Source organism: Saimiri boliviensis, chromosome 3 (genome assembly GCF_048565385.1).
Source record: "Saimiri boliviensis isolate mSaiBol1 chromosome 3, mSaiBol1.pri, whole genome shotgun sequence".
Lineage (NCBI taxonomy): Eukaryota > Metazoa > Chordata > Mammalia > Primates > Cebidae > Saimiri > Saimiri boliviensis.
The window spans coordinates 177462495-177480933 of record NC_133451.1 but is presented as its reverse complement, the minus strand read 5'-3'; the positions used below and the strand labels follow the sequence as shown (position 1 = coordinate 177480933).

General features: G+C 39.4%; 1 protein-coding gene across 14 annotated transcripts in view; it reads right to left on the bottom strand.

Annotated features, from left to right (window-relative positions):
* NEK1 (NIMA related kinase 1) overlaps positions 1-18439 on the bottom strand; it is a 214063-nt gene that overhangs the window by 168475 nt on the left and 27149 nt on the right. For all 14 annotated transcript variants that reach the window (XM_074396985.1, XM_039479149.2, XM_039479148.2 and 11 more), the window contains 3 exons: positions 17803-18003; positions 13942-14002; positions 10624-10775 (listed from right to left, as the gene is read on the bottom strand). In XM_074396985.1, coding sequence (XP_074253086.1) covers positions 10624-10775; positions 13942-14002; positions 17803-18003 — 414 coding nt within the window. The remainder of the gene's footprint in view (positions 1-10623; positions 10776-13941; positions 14003-17802; positions 18004-18439) is intronic.

The following is an 18439-nucleotide window of genomic DNA, read 5'->3' as shown; positions in this document are numbered from 1 at the left end:
TTTTCTTTTCTTCAAAAATTTTTAATATAACAAATATTTTTTCATATAACAAAATTCATATGAAATTTTGTAACAAAAATTTATATGAAAATTTGTAACAAAAATTTTTATGGACATGTATAACAAAATTTCCTATAACAAAATATTTTTTCATATAACAAAATCTTTTTTTATACAACAAAATTTACCAATTATTGTTAAGTGTACAGTTCTGTGGCATTAAGTACTTTCACACTGTTGTTCACAGAAACTTAGTTTTAAGTGAAAAATTTTTTTTTTTTTAATTTGAGACAGAGTCTTGCTTGTCACCCAGGCTGGAGTGTAGTGGCGTGATCTCTGCTCACTGTAACCTCCACCTCCCAGGTTCAAGTGATTCTCCTGCCTCCGTCTCCCAAGTAGCTGGGATTACAGGCACATGTCATCATGCCTGGCTAACTTTGGTATTTTTAGTAGAGATGGGGTTTTGCTATGTTGGTTAGGCAGGTCTTGAACTCCTGACCTCAAGTAATCTGCCCACCATGGCCTCCCAAAGTGCTGGGATTATAGCCATGAGGGACTGCACCCAGCCAGTGAAATGTTTTTAAAATAAGCTATATAATATCCCGAGTGCTGATTATTATTTAGTTCTCAATGGTGTAGCTGAGACCATACTTGTCTGCCTGATGAAGTTTCAGGGCAATGACTCTGCCTGAATTCAAAACATTTACAACTACCATCTGAATCATTTACCTATAATTCAGAATATTTGATAGTAGAGATATTATTCAGAATATTATCAACTGAAATCTGAAAATTCCAGAGCATGCTGCTTTTATATACTGAATATTAATTGAAAATAAGGAAAACATTAAGAAAACCAACAAGTTACTTGATTCTATCACCCATACAAAGAAACAGATTATACACTTGGCTACAATCCTGTCCAAACATTAGGGACTGTCTATGATATCTTTTATCCAGTTTCACCAAGAGTTCTGATCTCTCCATTCTGTGAGGCTGATACATGGCCAAGAGATAAGACAACTCTGCTTCTACAAGTCCACTCAAGCACGTATCCCTTACAGACATAATGACATAAAGTTACAAACACCCCCAACTTATCTCTCTCTACCCTCATGCCAGTGGTAGTTTTATTCCCTGGGAAGACAGAGAATTCCATGTGTATATATTCCAAACATTAAAATGGATTACATTTGTAAATACCATTTAGAATAAATAAGCATCTTAAACATGATCCATGAAATAAATTTACTTTGAATTCATATTTCACTGAACTCTATTAGAAAACATAAAACATATTTCAAAAGAAATTTTGATCCAGGGCAGGATTTTTTTTAAAAAGGACGTTTATCAGAATCCAACCAATCTGATTTAATATCAATGAAATAAAATACAACTTTAAGTATCACAAGTAAAAATATACAAAAAGTATATGTAACACTAATTAAAAACACCAGAACACAAAATTATCTATAAACTCTCCAAGCTATATTAAAAATACAGGTAATATATATTTGAATACAAATAGGAAGGCCCACAGCAAAATTAAGTAAAATTAAATGCAGTGCGTAAATACTGGGAATATGTTTTTTTTTTATTATATAAAACTCTTAAAAGCACACTAAAAATTAAAGCAAACTTATTAAAATACATACTTCACAGAAAAAATTACAGATGAGTTATACTACTCGAATTACTTCAAATAACCAAATAACTAATAGAAATCAATTCTTCAAATCTGAAGAATTAGATACGAATGTACAGAATCAATTTCAAATGTTCTATAGCTTCCTCTTCATTACCTCAACCTGAAGTAGTTATCGTTTTTACATCAAATTTTATTTTTAAAAATTGCTACATAATAATTGTACATATTTGTGGGACACGGGTGATACATGCATACAATGTGTAATGATCAAATTAGAGTAATTGGGATATCCATCACCTCAGCAGCTACTTTCAAACATTAAGAATAGAAGCTTAGGCAGTGTGTGGTAACTCACACTTGTAATCCCAGCACTTTGGGAGGCCAAGGTGGGTGGGTTGCTTGAGCCCAGGAGTTCAAGATCAGCCTGGACAACTTAGTGAAACTCCATTTCTACAAAAATTACAAAAGCTGGCTGGGTGTGGTGATGCACGCCTGAAGTTCCAGCTACTCATGAGGCTTAGGTGGAAGGACCCCTTGAGCCCAGGATGCCAAGGATGCAGTGAGCCATGAGCATGCCACTGCACTCAGACTGGTGACAGAGTGAGACTGTTATTTAAAAAAAAAAAAAGCAGGGGGAGGGGCGCCTTGGCTCACACCTGTAATCCCAGCACTTTGGGAGGCTAAGGTGGGTCAAACTGTCAATGTTGGCAGTGCCCTAGGCAATGATAGGCAATGATGTCAACGTTCTATTTGTTCATCTATAAGCTAACAATAAGAATACTCAACAATTTGCTCCTTTTACCTTTTTTTTTTTTCCAAGCTTTTGTCTCCTTAGTTGAACTATGATGTTTGAAGGCAGTAGTACTATGTTAGGTCACTGGAGAACAGCTATGTCACCACTGTCAACGATGGCAGTGCCCTAGGCAATGATATCAACATGCTACTTGTTAATCTACAAGCTAACAACACTCATCAATTTGCTTCTTTTACCTTTTTTTTTAAGCCTGTATCTCCCTAGTTGAACTATAATTTTAGAGGGCAGAAGTAGTATGTTCTTTATTTTGTGCCCTTCAATGGCTTCCAAAATAGTACAGATCAATGTGACCTGTACCTACACAGGAGAGAAACAACAGAGGAAGGGGTTCAGAATGAGGAAAGACAAGAAAGAAAAACATGCATACAGGGTATAGTCGGTAACCAATGGCAAGTACAGTTTAGCTAAGACTCCAAATTTAGGAGCACCAAGGTGATGGCAGCAGCAGCCTATCTGGAGTGGCCACTGCCATGATGCTGGTGGCAGTGGGAGCGGCATGGCCAGGGCTGTGTACTCCATGGAGCCATGGAAGCCGGGAATAGGTGGACGTCCTGTCCCCTTCTGAGTTGGCAAGATGGAAGCCTCATATTCCCTGGGTGCAGCTGCAGCTGCCCAGACATGGCTGTGGATCCAGGCATCCCTGTGCTCTTAGGGGTGGGAGCAGGCAGGAGCCCTACTCTCTTAGGCACAGCTGCAGTCACCCAAGCCATGGCTGCAGATCTGGGCAGCTCTGCACTCTCAGGGGCCTGGGAAGGCCCCCATCCGCCCCACAGGCTCTAAAGTGCCTGCTCCTATGGTCTGGCCTCTCCCTATTCCCAGCACCTAGTCTGATCTTGGAGCAAAGTTGAGGCCGAGCCTGGGCACTGTTGCAACCCAGCCAGGTGTGTGGGTACTCAGGGCAGTGCCGACATGCCAGTGCCCTGCCACCTTGGCCCCCTCCAGACTTTGGGTGCTGATGAGCATGGAAAAAAGGACAAAGTGGGGGCACTGACAGTAGTCTGGCACTGGCCTGCAGGTTCCCTGTGGCAAGAACACTGTGGGTGCCATAAACAATGGCAGGAGGCAGACAGGTTCCTGGATGGAAAGAGGTGGGTCCCCAGTGAAGCCCCATCTTCAAGGCAAGGAAGCCCTGATGCCTGGGGGCTGGAGTGGGAACTTGTAGTGCTTTGCCCAGGCTTGCCCATGGACCAATCAGCACGTACTTCCTCCCCTTTGAAGCCCATACAAACCCTGGACTCAGCCAAACTCAAAGAGATGATGGGATGACTTGCTTGTGGAAAGAGCTACCTACTCCAGGGTCTCCTCTCTGCTGAGAGCTGAACATTCCATGGGATGACCTGGCTGTAGAGAGGGGCTACCCACTCCAGAGTGTCCTCTTTGCTGTTCTATCAGTAAAGCTCCCCTTCGCCTTACTCACCCCTCCACTTATCCATGTATCTCATTCTTCCTAGACATGGGACAAAAACTAGGAACCCACCAAATGACGGGGGTGAAAAAGTCGTAATACAAACAGGGCAAGATATGCCATGTTGTGGGTGACAAGAAGGAAAGAAGAGAGGAAGAGAGAAGAGCTATGGCTCTTCAGGGGGCTCAGACCTAGGATTGCCCCAAGCCAGGGCTGTGACACCCTCCTTGGGGCTCTATGATTCCTGGTGTCTCCAAGCTTCTGGGTACCACCACAATCCCTGGTGCTAGCTATGGAAGCTGCTTACAGGATGCCTGGTCCAGATGCCTCATAGGGAGCTGGCACCTGTGGCAGCACCTGGAACTGCCCACCCCACCACAGTCAGTGTGCCTGGCTGTGTGCAGTGGCCAGATTCCACACCTGCTCACTCATACACCCTTTGCCGCTCCACTCAGCCTTGGCAAATCTGGGATCCAGGCTGGCAGCATGAGCCAAGGGCAGCCTGCCTGACCGAGTGGGCCCAGTGGGCCTGAGCAAAACTTGGGCAAAGGTGCCGCTGGCCACAGAGGTTTCTGGCTGGCAAAGTGACACCCCTAGGATCTCGTAACAATGGGAGACAGGTGCAATGTATGCAAAGTCAAATCCTGGAAGGTATGTGTTTTCCATTTGGTAGGGTAGTTTTTTGCCACTACATGTTTTCTGCATAAGCATACTTTAAAAGTTTTTATGTCAAGAAGGCTGACATTAAGGTTCTCAGATATGAGTTTCTTCATTATAACAGGAAGTTAAATGAATTATAAATCTTAGTAGATTACTTGTCTAAGTAAAGGAAATAATTACAAAAACTTGCTTTTTTCCTACTATTGACCTTATCAAACAAAGATATGCTCCAGTGTGCTCAAGAGTGTCATTCATTTCTCTCGAGGTTTTGTTTTTTAGTTATGAATTTGCTAAACACAATAACAAAACGGTTTTTATAAATTGAGTTTCACCAAATTATTTAGTTGTTACTCTTTTTAAAAGAGTTAACATTTGTAAGTAACTTGATAAAGTGTAAGGCACAACTCATTCACTTATTCAGCAAATACTTACTGAGTGCCTACTACTTGCCAAGAACTAGTGAACAACAAATCCCTGCCCTCATGAATTTCTGCACTGTAATGGAGGAAATTCACAATAAACTAGTCAAAAATAGATTAGAAAGTGATAACATTGTGGACAAAAAGCAGAATTAGTACTAGAAATGTGGGGATAGCATGGAGGGATGGCTGTTATTCGACATAAGTGATCAAAAAAGGTTCTACTCATAAAGCAAGTTTTGAACATAAGACCTCAAAGAAAAGAGGACATCAAGTACAAACTCGTTTTTGCAGGTAAGTACTTGCCATGTTTAAGGGCATCAGGTTTGGCATGGCTGTACTGGACTGGCAAAGGAAGAGTAGCTCATGAGGCTTGGAAAGGCAACGAGGCTTCACACACTGCTGTAAGGACTCTGGCTTTTACTGTGAGTGGGATGAAAAGCCACTGAAAAGTTTTAAGCAGGAGAGGGTAACGATCTGACTTTCATCAGAAAAGGAGTATTTGGGCTGCTCACGTGAAAGCGAACTGAAGAGGGTAAGTCTGAAAGCAGTTAGTCAGGAGATTAGTATTATAACCCTGGTGAAAAATGAGGGTGGCTAGAACTAGCATGATGGTAAAAATAATGAGAAGTAGCCACACGGTGAATGTATTTTGAAGTCAGTTGACAGGATACGATGTTGAAAGAACAGTCAATAATGACTCCAGTATGGAAGATGAGAACAAATAGAAGGGCAGAGTTGCCATTTATTGAAATAAGTAAGATCAATTTGGAGAGACAATAAAATCAAGAGTTCACTTCTATATATGTTAATTTTGAGATGTCTATTAGAAATATAATTGTAGCCGGGCGCGGTGGCTCAAGCCTGTAATCCCAGCACTTTGGGAGGCCGAGGCGGGTGGATCACGAGGTCGAGAGATCGAGACCATCCTGGTCAACATGGTGAAACCCCGTCTCTACTAAAAGTGCAAAAAATTAGCTGGGCATGGTGGCACGTGCCTGTAATCCCAGCTACTCAGGAGGCTGAGGCAGGAGAATTGCCTGAACCCAGGAGGCGGAGGTTGCGGTGAGCCGAGATCGCGCCATTGCACTCCAGCCTGGGTAACAAGGGCGAAACTCCGTCTCAAAAAAAAAAAAAAAAAAAAAAAAAAAGAAATATAATTGTAGATGATAAGACAGCTATCAGTCTGAAGTTCAGGGAAGGAGTCCAGGTGGAGATAAAAATTTGAGAGTCAGCTTATAGATGTTATCAACTAGAAAGTTGGTATGAATATAAAAGAGAAGGTATCTGAAGACTGAGACCTTGAGCACCTCAGCATTTAAAAGCCCTAGAGATGAGGAGGAACTTGCAAAGGAGGCTGAGAAGAAGCAGTCAATGACGTAGGAAGAAAACCAGAAGAATGTAATACCAGGGACTCAAATGAAGAAAATGTTTCAAGGAAGGGGCAATCAAGTGAGTCAAAAACCAGGCCAAGGAAGAAGAAAAATGACCTATGGATTTAATAATATGGATGTCAGGAGCCGTTTCACAATAGCTGTTTCATAATAGCTGTGACAAAGAAAGCCAAGAGTGAAGTGGGTTCAAAATGAAATGAACTGGAGACAGTATAGACAATCTTTTGGGAAAGTTTTGTTAAAGGGACCAGAAATTTAGAGAGGTAGTTGGAAGGACATAAGGGAAAGTTCGTTTTTAAAAAGACTTAAGATACAGGATATTTGTTTGCTAACATGAATGATTTCAGTAGAGAAAAATGTATAATGCAGGAGAGAGTGCAAAGTCCTACAGCAGGCAAAAAAGAATCATAGTATGCCAACGGTTGAGTTGACTCTAGATGGGAACAGAAACAGGTGATCCAAAGTAAAAGAAAGGCAAAATGTTTGCCAACAGATAAGACTGACTAGCAGAAGCGATTGTGGGAAAGTTTTCCTCCAACTGCTTCTATTTTCTCAGTGAAGTAGGAAGCAAACATTGGTCCTTGTGAAAAGCAAGGAGAAGGTAAAAAATAATCACCTAGAAAGTAGAAGAATAAATACACTGAGGAAATATAATAGGGTGACCAGAAGGTGCTAATTTGACATTGTTGGTTACATACTGAAAGTTAGACTAGTTAGAATAGTCATATGCTTTTTCAGCCATATTGCACTGACCAGGTTGAGGCACAAAGGAAGTAGAGAGTTGGATTTCACAGTTTTTTGGTTACTGGTTATTGGTAATAATGGAAGAAAGGGCAAGAGAGTTGAGCCTTTGGAAATTATTATAAATGAACATGGAATTTAAGTCAGGTAAGGAAAATGGAAACAGAGAGAGAATAAAAGAAGCTATTAGGATCCATGGATCCAAATGGGACAGATGTTTTGGAGGCAGACTCCTAAAGGAATAAGCTAGAAACATGAAATAGTGATCAGGGAGTGGAATGATTATAAATGAGGCTAAGAGTTATTACTGATAATGAAAATTTTAATAGCATGGCAATAGGTGAGAGTTTTCAGTTAAAGTGGAAGACAAGATGATTTAAAGGGAATGATCAAGAAAATAAGCCAGGCATGATGGCTCACGCCCATAATCTCAGAACTTCGGGAGGCCAAGGCAAGAGCACTGCTGGACCCCAGGAGTCTGAGACAAGCCTGGTAAGATAGTGCAACCCCATCTCTACAAAAAATGTAAAGTCAGCTAGGTGTAGTGACACTTGCCTGTGGTTCAGTTATTCCGGAGGCTAAGGAGGGAGGATTGCTTGAGCTCAGTAAGTGCAGGCAGCAGTGAGCCATGACTGTGGCACTGTACTCTAGTCTGGGCAACAGAGCAAGACTCGTTCTCAAAAAAAGAAAAAAGAAAGAGAAAAAAAGAAAATGAAAACAAAAGGCCATGTTCTATAGGAAGTATAATCTTTTTTTATACTAAAACTGCAAAGAACGATGACAATGTTGGGAGGAGTGACAGTGAGTCAGGTGTGAAACTCTTCAGAAGATACGCATCTACAGACGACCCTAACACAGAGTGATACAGTCTGGTAGCAGAAGCATCAAGGTAGAGCGATGAGAATGGCAGGTTAGGCAGCAGGGAGAGTCTGGCAATAAAAAGCAAAGGAAGTATTTCTTTCATCCTACCTCTAGACCCAGTAACATTAAGGAACTAGAGAGAAAACAGCCAGCATGTAAGAGAGCTACAGAACAGTGCATTCGGGGACAAGCCAGGTTGTCAAGCAAAAAGCGTGAAGACATCTTTAGACAGTGGATTTTGCCAACAATGTACTGTAAGAGTTTTCTGGAAGAGACTACAGATTGGTGCAAAAGTAACTGCAGTTTTGTTTTCAATGACAAAAACCCTGATTACTTTTGGACCAACATATAGAAAACTATGCAGGGGGTGGAGGCAGATCAGGGTATGACCAGAGTCTTCTGGCGATGGGAAAGTCTAGGCAACAAGGGAAAGCTGGAGTCCTGGGCTTCCTGTGGTGACTGAAGTAAAGAGAGATAAAAGGGTAAGATGGAATTGGCCCATTCAAGTTTGAATACAGTTTTTTAAAGAAAGATAAAATCGGCCAGGCGCGGTGGCTCACACCTCTAATCCCAGCACTTTGGGAGGCTGAGGTCGGCAGATCACTTGAGGTCAGGAGTTCGAGACCAGCCTGGCCAACATGGAGAAACGTCATTTCTAGATTAAAAAAAAAAGAGAGAGAGAAAGATAAAACCAGAGTGCCCGTTATCATATTGCCCCTCAGCTCCAAATCTACTCTTCATTGTCCAGCTTGTGATGCTAGAGCTGGACGTTGTAAACATTTCTTCTTTGCTTGCTACCACAATATTAAGCTATGTCAGTAAAACTGAGAGGGTCACAGCAAAGGAAGAAGCTTCTCTTCCTGATGAGCACGCTTCTTTTCTTCTTGTTACCACAGCAGGTAGGACACACAGCAGCACTCACCCCTACAGGCACCTTCCAGGAGTGTTTGGCCGGTGCCCCTAGCAGCTTCCCTGTGAGTTTTAGTGGCATCTGCAAGGACCGCTTTCCAGAGTTCTGCTGATGCTCAGCCAGCATCCAAGCCAGAGCAGCACCAGGCAAGTTGCCGTGGCACCCCAGCAGCCTTCCCAGTGAGTGCAATGACTCCTCAAATGGCTTTCCAGTACAATCTACTGACACTCCAGGCAGTTCTGCAGGGAGTTTCGTCAGCTCCACAGCGGACATTTTCCTCTTTGCCAGCCCCAGACTGTGTTGCCATCGAGTGAGCTATTGCCATATCCTACCCAGTAAGGTCTGAATCTCAGCCTTAAGGATGGGCTTTCTTTAAAAAATTGTGTCTTCTTTGGGTACTCTGCCTCAGCACTAGGAATAGCAGCTGCTTCCTAGTATGTATCAGCTATTACTGTATGCTTTAAAAAAAGTTTATGATCTCTAGTCCTCTCATTCTGTAGTTTATTACAATTTTTCAACTTTTTTTTTTGAGACAGAGTCTCACTGTTGCCCAGGCTGGAGTGCAGTGGTGTGATCTTTGACTCACTGCAACCTCCACTTCTCAGGTTCAAGTGATTCTCCTGCCTCAGCCTCCTGAGCAGCTGGGACCACAGGTGTGTGCCACCACACCCAGCTAATTTTTGCATTTTTAGTGGAGATGTGTTTCACCATGTTGGCCAGGCTGGTCTGGAACTCCTGACCTCAGGTGATCCACCCACCTCACCCTCCCAAAGTGCTGGGGTTACAGGTGTAAACCACCATGTCCAGCCTATGATAGATTTTAAACAAAATGACTGATCATTCCTACTATATAAAGTTTATCTTACAGTAGTGTGTATAAATATGTTTCTAAGCCAGTGTATATGTATATGATGTGATCCAAAATAAAACAAGCTCTGTATACCAATGCATGCAGCTACTGACATAAGGAAAATGTCAAATTCCTGCAACTATCACTATGTTCTTGGGCAGGTCGCTTAAATGCTGCAGGCCTTCATTTTTCATCTGAAATATGACAAATTACATGATCACATTCCTTCCAGCTCTATGATTCTATTTATATGATTGTGAATTCTTTTTCTTTTTTTTTTTTTGAGATGGGAGTTTCACTCTTGTTACCCAGGCTGGAGTGCAATGGCGCGATCTCGGCTCACCGCAACCTCCGCCTCCTGGGTTCAGGCAATTCTCCTGCCTCAGCCTCCTGAGTAGCTGGGATTATAGGCACGCACCACCATGCCCAGCTAATCTTTTGTATTTTTAGTAGAGAAGGGGTTTCACCATGTTGACCAGCTTGGTCTCGATCTCTCGACCTTGTGATCCACCCGCCTCGGCCTCCCAAAGTGCTGGGATTACAGGCTTGAGCCACTACGCCCAGCCTATTGTGAATTCTTAAATACCAAATATTTCCAGATTTTTATCAAGAATGTCATATGTATTTATTTCATTTATGTACAAAAACAAATAGCTTTGCATAGGTTGTTCAAAAGTTATTTCATTTATAATGTCATTTGCTTTTTATTGCACTAATTATATTACTTAATATATTTACTTAATGATTTTTTATGACTCCTGTAAGGCTTCTCAGTTTTGGAGGATTGGTAAAGCACAGAAGAACATTCCTTGGTAACTTAATAAAAGCAATTCTATAGGATCAAGGTAACAGAATTGAGCTGCAATGAAATAAGGTTGAATTGAATTTGTGACTAATACACAGTCTGTAACATGATCATACCTGCTTATGTTTTTGCAGTGGTTTCTTTTCATGTAATTTTTTATCTCCAAATTTCTTGTATGTTAAAGGTATTCCATATTTAGCAGCAGGCTTTGTAATTTTCTGAGCAGGCATAACAGAAATGGAGTTTTGTCCTGAAGCTGGTCTTTTAGCTACATGAAAAGATACAAAGAATTTTGTCTGCAGTTCTTTATATTAACTCTTTACTTTCAGAATTCGTCAAAATAGCGCTTTTTAATTTTTATAATCATTGATAGTATTTGAAACCTTCCATCAAATATCTTATTTATCCCTTAGTATTTATTAATGCCTTAACTATTTTACACTAAAGTCACTTTTTGACAGAAGCTAAAAGCCAAATTCCTCGAACATGCTAAGTTTTTCATATTAAAAAAAATCCCTAAAATTGACTGTGGGTAATTGCTGCACGTATTGGCAAATATACTAAACAAAAATTCATCGTGAATATACTAAAAAAAATAATCATGAATATACTAAAAAAACATTCAGCTGTAGACTTCAAATGCATAAACTGTATGGTATGTGAGTTATATATCGATAGAGCTGTTAAAAATAAATTTTAAAAAATTATTTTAGAAACTACTTTCAAAATCAAAAGATAATCAAGAGAAACTGTTAAGCATTAATTACATCAATATAAGCAACTTTATCCTTCATATAATGTCTGAATGATATCTATACCTACAGACCTGTCAAAGGAGAAATATCTTAAAACAGTCATTATCACTAAGGGTTCCAAAAAATGGATACCTTATAGACTGTTGGCAGAAATATAAATTGGTTAAACTTTTAAATTAAGAATACTGTTTATGACCTGATATTAAAGAAATAATCAGAGAAACCCCATGCACAACAATAAACCCTGCAGTGTTACATATTTAACCCTTACTAAAGCCTAGGTGAGGTTCAGTCTTAGAAGAGTTAAGTTCAAGAGAAAAACCCTAAAGTAATAAAAAGAAAATTCCATTATTTGTTCACATCTTTGGAGGATATTAAAAGAAATCAGAGTAGAGTCTACATAAACCCTCAGCGAAACCCTCTCTCCATGTCTTATTTTCTGTATGTGCTAAGATACCCCTCTGGTCAAACTCCCCCGAAGCCTGGGAGCAGCTTGCTTACTTCCACTTTCAGTCCGCTGTCTAGCTCAGGATTTTATAATGTGCTAAATTAACTTAAATCAATCTCTTCCAGAAGTGTCCTTCCTTTTCAGGAGGGGAAAGGAGAAAAAAAATATGTAACTGGTAGTTCAAAATGAAATACGACTAAACTCAGTTCTTCAAAAAAATGTGATTGTATTAGAAAATGTTCATCATATAATAGTATAAATTAAAAGAAACAAAACTTCTAATAACATTCTCAATTTGTAGTCATTATGCATAAATCATCACAAAAAATAATCAAATACAACTGTGTGTGTTAAAATTGGGGTAATTTTATTTCTTTAAAACATTTTTATAATGAATATATATATTTCATATGATTTAGCAAACTCTTTTAAAAATAACAACAATATAAGCCATTAAGTTGGCATTTTAGAGATTCAGAAGTAATTTTTCTTGACAATATGGGACATACGATGTGATAGGGAAAGGTTTCCCAAACACATACTCCAACTGCATCTTGACCCAGAAACCAGGAATCGCGAGGAAAAAATATTTCCCTTTGAGAGTTCAACTGTACGATCAAATTAGAACTTACAGATACATATATACACACATACACACACAGTCACAATACTGCAACCTGGCTAAACAATAAAATCAAAGAAATACAGCATATGCCAGCAAAGGGGCTAGAGGTTCAAAAGCATAAAAAATAAAGATTTCTAAGAAACAGATAAGAACAGTCCCATCTAGTTTCCAGAGAAAAGGAAGAATTACTTATTTGATTTTTAAGCATTTTTCAGGATCAGTGACAAGGCCACCTATGGTATGAAGTCTAATGCAGGGAACTGGAGACCACAAAGTATTTATCAGCAATACTACCCCTATTAAGCATTTCATTCCACCAAATGCTCTTACAGCAAATTACTTTCTAATTCCTACATGGGTTTACCCCTGTGGAAAGAACATGCTGATACTGGGTATTCCTGGCTTTTGTGACAAAGAGCCTTTTGATTATGATTCCTACGAAGCTTGACTGCCCACTGCTGCAGAGAAGTCATGCTGATTCTGCTGTGTACTTCAGTTTCCTGTGAATTCGGTTTGAGTGACTTCTCAGGAACTGGTGGTTTCTGCACAATGAGAGGATGTCTACAGGTCTTGAAGAAGGGCTAAGTGCAGTCTGCCTCCCTGAGAACAAACACACTACCATACCACTTCTAGCTAAATGGGCTCATTTTTATGATATGGCATCTATTTTCATTAATTTATTCAAACTCAAAATGGAGAACATACAAATAATTATGTTTGAAAAACAATATACCCTTCACATATTGAATAACTTCCACTGATTTTATAAATCCATTCTGAAATCATTCCACTCCGGAAAAAAAATAATTACCCTCTCATATAGACACATGTAAATACATACACATAGTATATAACTATATCTACAATCTTACAATTCTAATGCCACCGGTCACATTGTTTAAAATAAAACCTATCTTTAATAAAGTGCTTTACTTCACATTCACTTACTTGAAAAAATTCAGAATATGAAATATTTCTCAAAGATAATATTTTATGGCCAGGCATGGTGGCTCATGCCTATTATCCTAGCACTTTGGGAGGCCAAGGCAGGTGGATCACCTGAGGTCAGTAGTTCAAGACAAGCCTCGCCAACATGGTGAAACACCGTCTCTACCAAAAATACAAAAAGTTAGCTGAGCATGATGGTAGATGCCTATAATCCCAGCTACTCAGGAGGCTGAGACAGCAGAATCGCTTGAACCCAGGAGGTGGAGATTATAGTGAGCCAAGATCGCTCCACTGCACTCCAGCCTGGGGAACAAGAATGAAACTTCATCTCAAAAAAAAAAAGATACATTTTATATAAAGATTTACACCAAAATTGGACATTTTATAATTCTATAACAACATTCTCAAAACATCAGCTATGCATTTGATATGACATAAGATTTCAGGCCAAATTTCATTTAAAATAAAAGACAAGAAATGTTATTAATTTGTAAGAAACATATATTGCCATAAATCATTTAGTAATTCTAATTTGCACTTCCACTGGATTAAATTTATACTAGAATTATCCCAACTTACTATATCTACATATATTTCCAGTGTAATTAGGTTTGATTATCATGAACAAATGAAAGGCTTCGTATCAGATCTCACTTACCTGGTATAGGCTGTGATCCAAACTTTGAAAATGTTTTCAGACAGAATTCTTCCGCAATAAGCTTAGATTGAAAGAGAAAAAAAAATTAGAAAAGATGTTACATTTTTGAAATAAAAAACCCACCCATTAATCATAATACATTTTCCCATTTTTTGGTAATAATTATGTTGTCAAATAAACTGTACTAAAACCAAGTTGGAAAAAAAAAAAAAGGGCAGCTGTTGTGGTTCCTGCCTGAAATCCCAGCACTTCAGGAGGCTGACAGGAAGACCGCTTGAGCACAGGAATTAGAGGTCAGCCCTCACAACATAATGAGATCTCATCTCTATTTGAAAAACTAAGAAAAATTTTAAAAATTCATTCAACAAATTCCTCTCATGCTAACTCCCTCCCAATATTATTTCTGTATCTATCTATGTGTGTATGTTTTTGAGACAGGGTCTTGCTTTGTTTCTCAGACTGGAGTACCAGACACAACAATGGCTCACTGCGGCCCTGACCTCCCAGGCCCAAGCAATCCTACCAGCTCAGCCTCCTGATTAGTTGAGACCACAGGTGTAATCCCAGCTACTCGGGAGGCTGAGGCAGGAAAATCGCTTGAACCCAGAAGGCAGAGGTTGCAGTGAGCCAGGTCCAGCCCAGGAACAGAGACAGACTCAGAGTTAACTGGATTTAAGCTTTTTTTTTTTTTTTTTCTTACTTTGTGGGGAAGGAAAAGGCAAGTGAATTTTTTTTTTTTTTTCAAGAGAACTGAGCTTTGGTGAGAGAATCTTCCTGCAGTAATAGTGGTCCAGACACTCCAATGGGCAAAAAAAAAAAAAATAATAATAATAATAATAATAATAATACATCATCTGAGGGGGTCATTATGCCCATTAAGAAAACCCCTAGAGCAGTTCTCAAAGTCTCATACCAGCAGTATCAGCATCACCTGGAACTTATTAAATATGCAAAGGCTCCATCTCAAAATTACTGCAACTGAGACTGTGGCAGTGAGACTCAGCAACGCCCTCTAGGTGATTCTGATGTGTGCTCAAGTTTGTGAACCTCTTCACTAGCAGACAAATGTAACAGCCAAGTCTGGCTCACAGGCAATTTAGAGCAACTATGTGAATGTGTGCTGTCTTCTCAACAAATGCAGTTTTTTACTTTTCTTTTTCTTGGAAGAAAACAGGTGGTTTATGATCTCCATCTTGTCCCTAAATAGAATTATTTCCTCCACTGTCGGAGAAGTCTTTCTTTTTCTGTGTTAATGCTCATGTGTATTGAGAGATGGGGCATAGAGAATCCAAGATCCTGAAACTTCCATATTGTGTTGTCCAGTAGAGTAGCCACTACCCACATATACACATTTGAATTAAAATGTGAGATATATACATATGTGTGTATGTATAAAGCTTTTCAGTCATTCCAACAACATTTCAAGTACTTATTAACCGCATTGTGGCTAGTGGCTGCAATATTGAACAACACAGATACAGAGCACTGTCATCATCACAGAGCATTCTATTGGACAGCACCTATATGCCTAATGAATCGGAACTTATCCATGGTTTTTCAAGCCATATCCAGGAATAAGTTGCCAGAGTGCACAAGACTGAAAACTATGCCCTATCAACCATGGCTGATGGCCTTGAGAGGATTTAGGTATTAAAATGGTAGGAAGCATTACAGTGATACTGGAAATAATAGTTCATATGTTAAAGTAAAGCTCATGAATTGTTCCAAAGTTACGGCCTTTACAAAAATGGATCACAGCTACTCAGGAGGCTGAGGTGGGAGGACTGACTGAGCTCCGGAGGTGGTGGCTGCAGTGAGCTGAGACTGCGCCACTGTGCTCTAGCCTGGATGACACAGTGAGACTAAGTACTGAAGTGATAAATAGTAGAAAATAAGTCTGAGGAACAACAGATAAAGGTTTTCATGAAGACTGAAATCTAAGTGGTGCTTAAATAGCAACAAGTAGGGTCTATGTATATATTAAACATGTAATGTCAAATGCTCTATTTGTGAGTAATCACAATCTGTCCTTGTTTCTTTTCATATTGTAAGTTTTGCACATTTTAAGCTTGAATATTTTCTCTTTCATTGCTAGCTTGATAAATTCCAGTACTTCAGCCTTGACATGGTATGTTCCAACTCCCGGTATGGGGAGAAAGAAACCTCAGCAAGACTCAATGAAGTCACTGTTTCTTCTCTAGTGGCTGCCAGAAAAACAATAGTACACTATATCATAAAAGTGTCCTTGCAAACATTATTCATAACAAAGGAGTCTTGTAAGACGCCCACATTTCAGAGGTTGTTGCTATGACCTATACAAGTAACCTTTGACCTCTAAAGTTTAGTTGGCTTTCTTGCTTACTAATGCCTTCTCCTGGTAGTAATAGTTAAATCAACATCTCTGTTTTCTGAAGAGTATTTGGTCACATGCATGTTCTGTTAAGCCAGAAGGATATATGATACCTCCTTCTCCTCCATGAGCAAATAAAAAAAAAAAACAAAAAACCCTAGTTTTGCTGAATATCTTATTTACTGAAGAGATTAACATTTATTTAACAAAGGCCACCCTAAACCGGAAAAGTAAAACAATTCCAATTTCAGGTGACCCCATTTTTATGAATAACTTATGTTAATTGATTTGATATAGATTGTTTTAAAAATCTGTGAAATTAAAATTCAGTTAAACTCAACAAATATTATGTACCTATGTGTGTGCACTAAAGGAGGAATCATGAGTCAGTAATCTAGTATATCTACATATAAATGGTTTCTAGTCATTTCCTATCAAATAGAATATAGCTATAATCATATAAATTATGTTAATAATACATACATAGGCCAAGCGTGATGGCTTATGCCTGTAATCCTAGCACTTTGGGAGGCCAGGGTGCGCACATCACTTGAGCTCAGGAGTTCAAGACCAGACTGGACAATATGGTGAGACACTGTTTCTACAAAAAGTAGAAAAATTAACTGGGCATGGTGACAAGTGCCTGTAGTCCCAGCTACTTGGGAGACTGAGATGGGAGGATGGCTTAAGCCTGGGAGATAACAGTTGCAGTGAGCTGTGATCTGTAACTCTGTTGCCCACTGCTTTCCAGCCTGGGCAACAGAACTACAACCTGCCTCAAAAAGAATTTTTTTTAAAATGTATATTAGAATACACTGATATCTAAGTAATATTTAAGACATTAAATATTTTGAGCACTTATATGCTAGACATTAAGCACTTTATGTGTGTTATCACTTTTAATTCTCACAACAACCTTATAGATACATTTAATAATCCCTTTGCTCACAGGTGAGGAAAGTGAAGCACAGAAATGCTCAATAATTTTACAGTTACAAATCCAGAGAACAGAGGAATAATGCACAACTGAAAAGCAAACATTAAGAAAACAGTTATATAAGAATGGAAAGACTCGGGGAACTGGTTCACACCTATAATCCTGGCACTTTCGAAGGCCAAGGTGGGAGGATCACTTGAGGCCAGAAGTTCAAGACAAGCCTGGATAACATAGTGAGACCCTGTCTCTAAAAATTTTTTTAAATATTAGCTGAATGTGGTGCTGCACACCTGTAGTCTCGACTACTCAGGAGGCTGAGGCAGAAGGATTATTTGAGTCCAGGATTTTGGGCTGCAGTGAGCTATGATTTTGCCACCGTACCCCAGCCTGCGCAACAGAGCAAAACTGTGTCTGAAGAAAAAGAAGGAGTATGGAAAGGAAAAGTGAAACTAATGTAGGTTGAAAAAGGAACACGATTCTGCCAAGGTTCAGATGTGCCCTCCTCAACAATGGAGGCATGTCCTAGCTAAGCAGCATTACCCTACTGTTTAATTTTAAAGGAAAAAGAACATACCTGAGGTGACAGAAACTTTTCAATGCGTTTGGCTATAAAGCCTTTCTCCAATATGGAGTTGACTGATGGTCTATCCCTAGGATTTCTTTTAAATAACTGAGACACCAAACTGCGGAGATCATAGGAATAATGCAAAGATACAGGTGGAAAAGATCCAGATATTATCTTCAGAACCAGGTTTTTCATACTGCCAGCTTCAAACTAAAATCCAGAAAATAAATAACATATATGAAACATATATAAATTGAAACTGAGAATATCAGCAATAAGAAATAGTTCTTTTCCTATCAATACAGAAGTACAATCCTCTTCCGAATAATTATGTATTCTAGATCAAAGTTTACTTGGTTATATATAAATGAGTATCAGCCCTCAAAAAATAAAATGTTATAACTTGTCATAAGAGTAATTTTAACTTATTCAAAATATTCAGGTTGGGAGCGGTGGCTCACGTCTGTAATCCCAGCACTTTGGGAGGTCGAGGCAGGCTGATCATGATGTCAGGAGTTCAAGACCAGCCTGGCCAAGATGTAGAAACCCTGTCTCTTCTGAAAATACAAAAATCAGCCAGGTGCAGTAGCAGGCACCTGTAATCCCAGCTACTCGGGAGGCTGAGACAAGAGAATCACTTGAACCT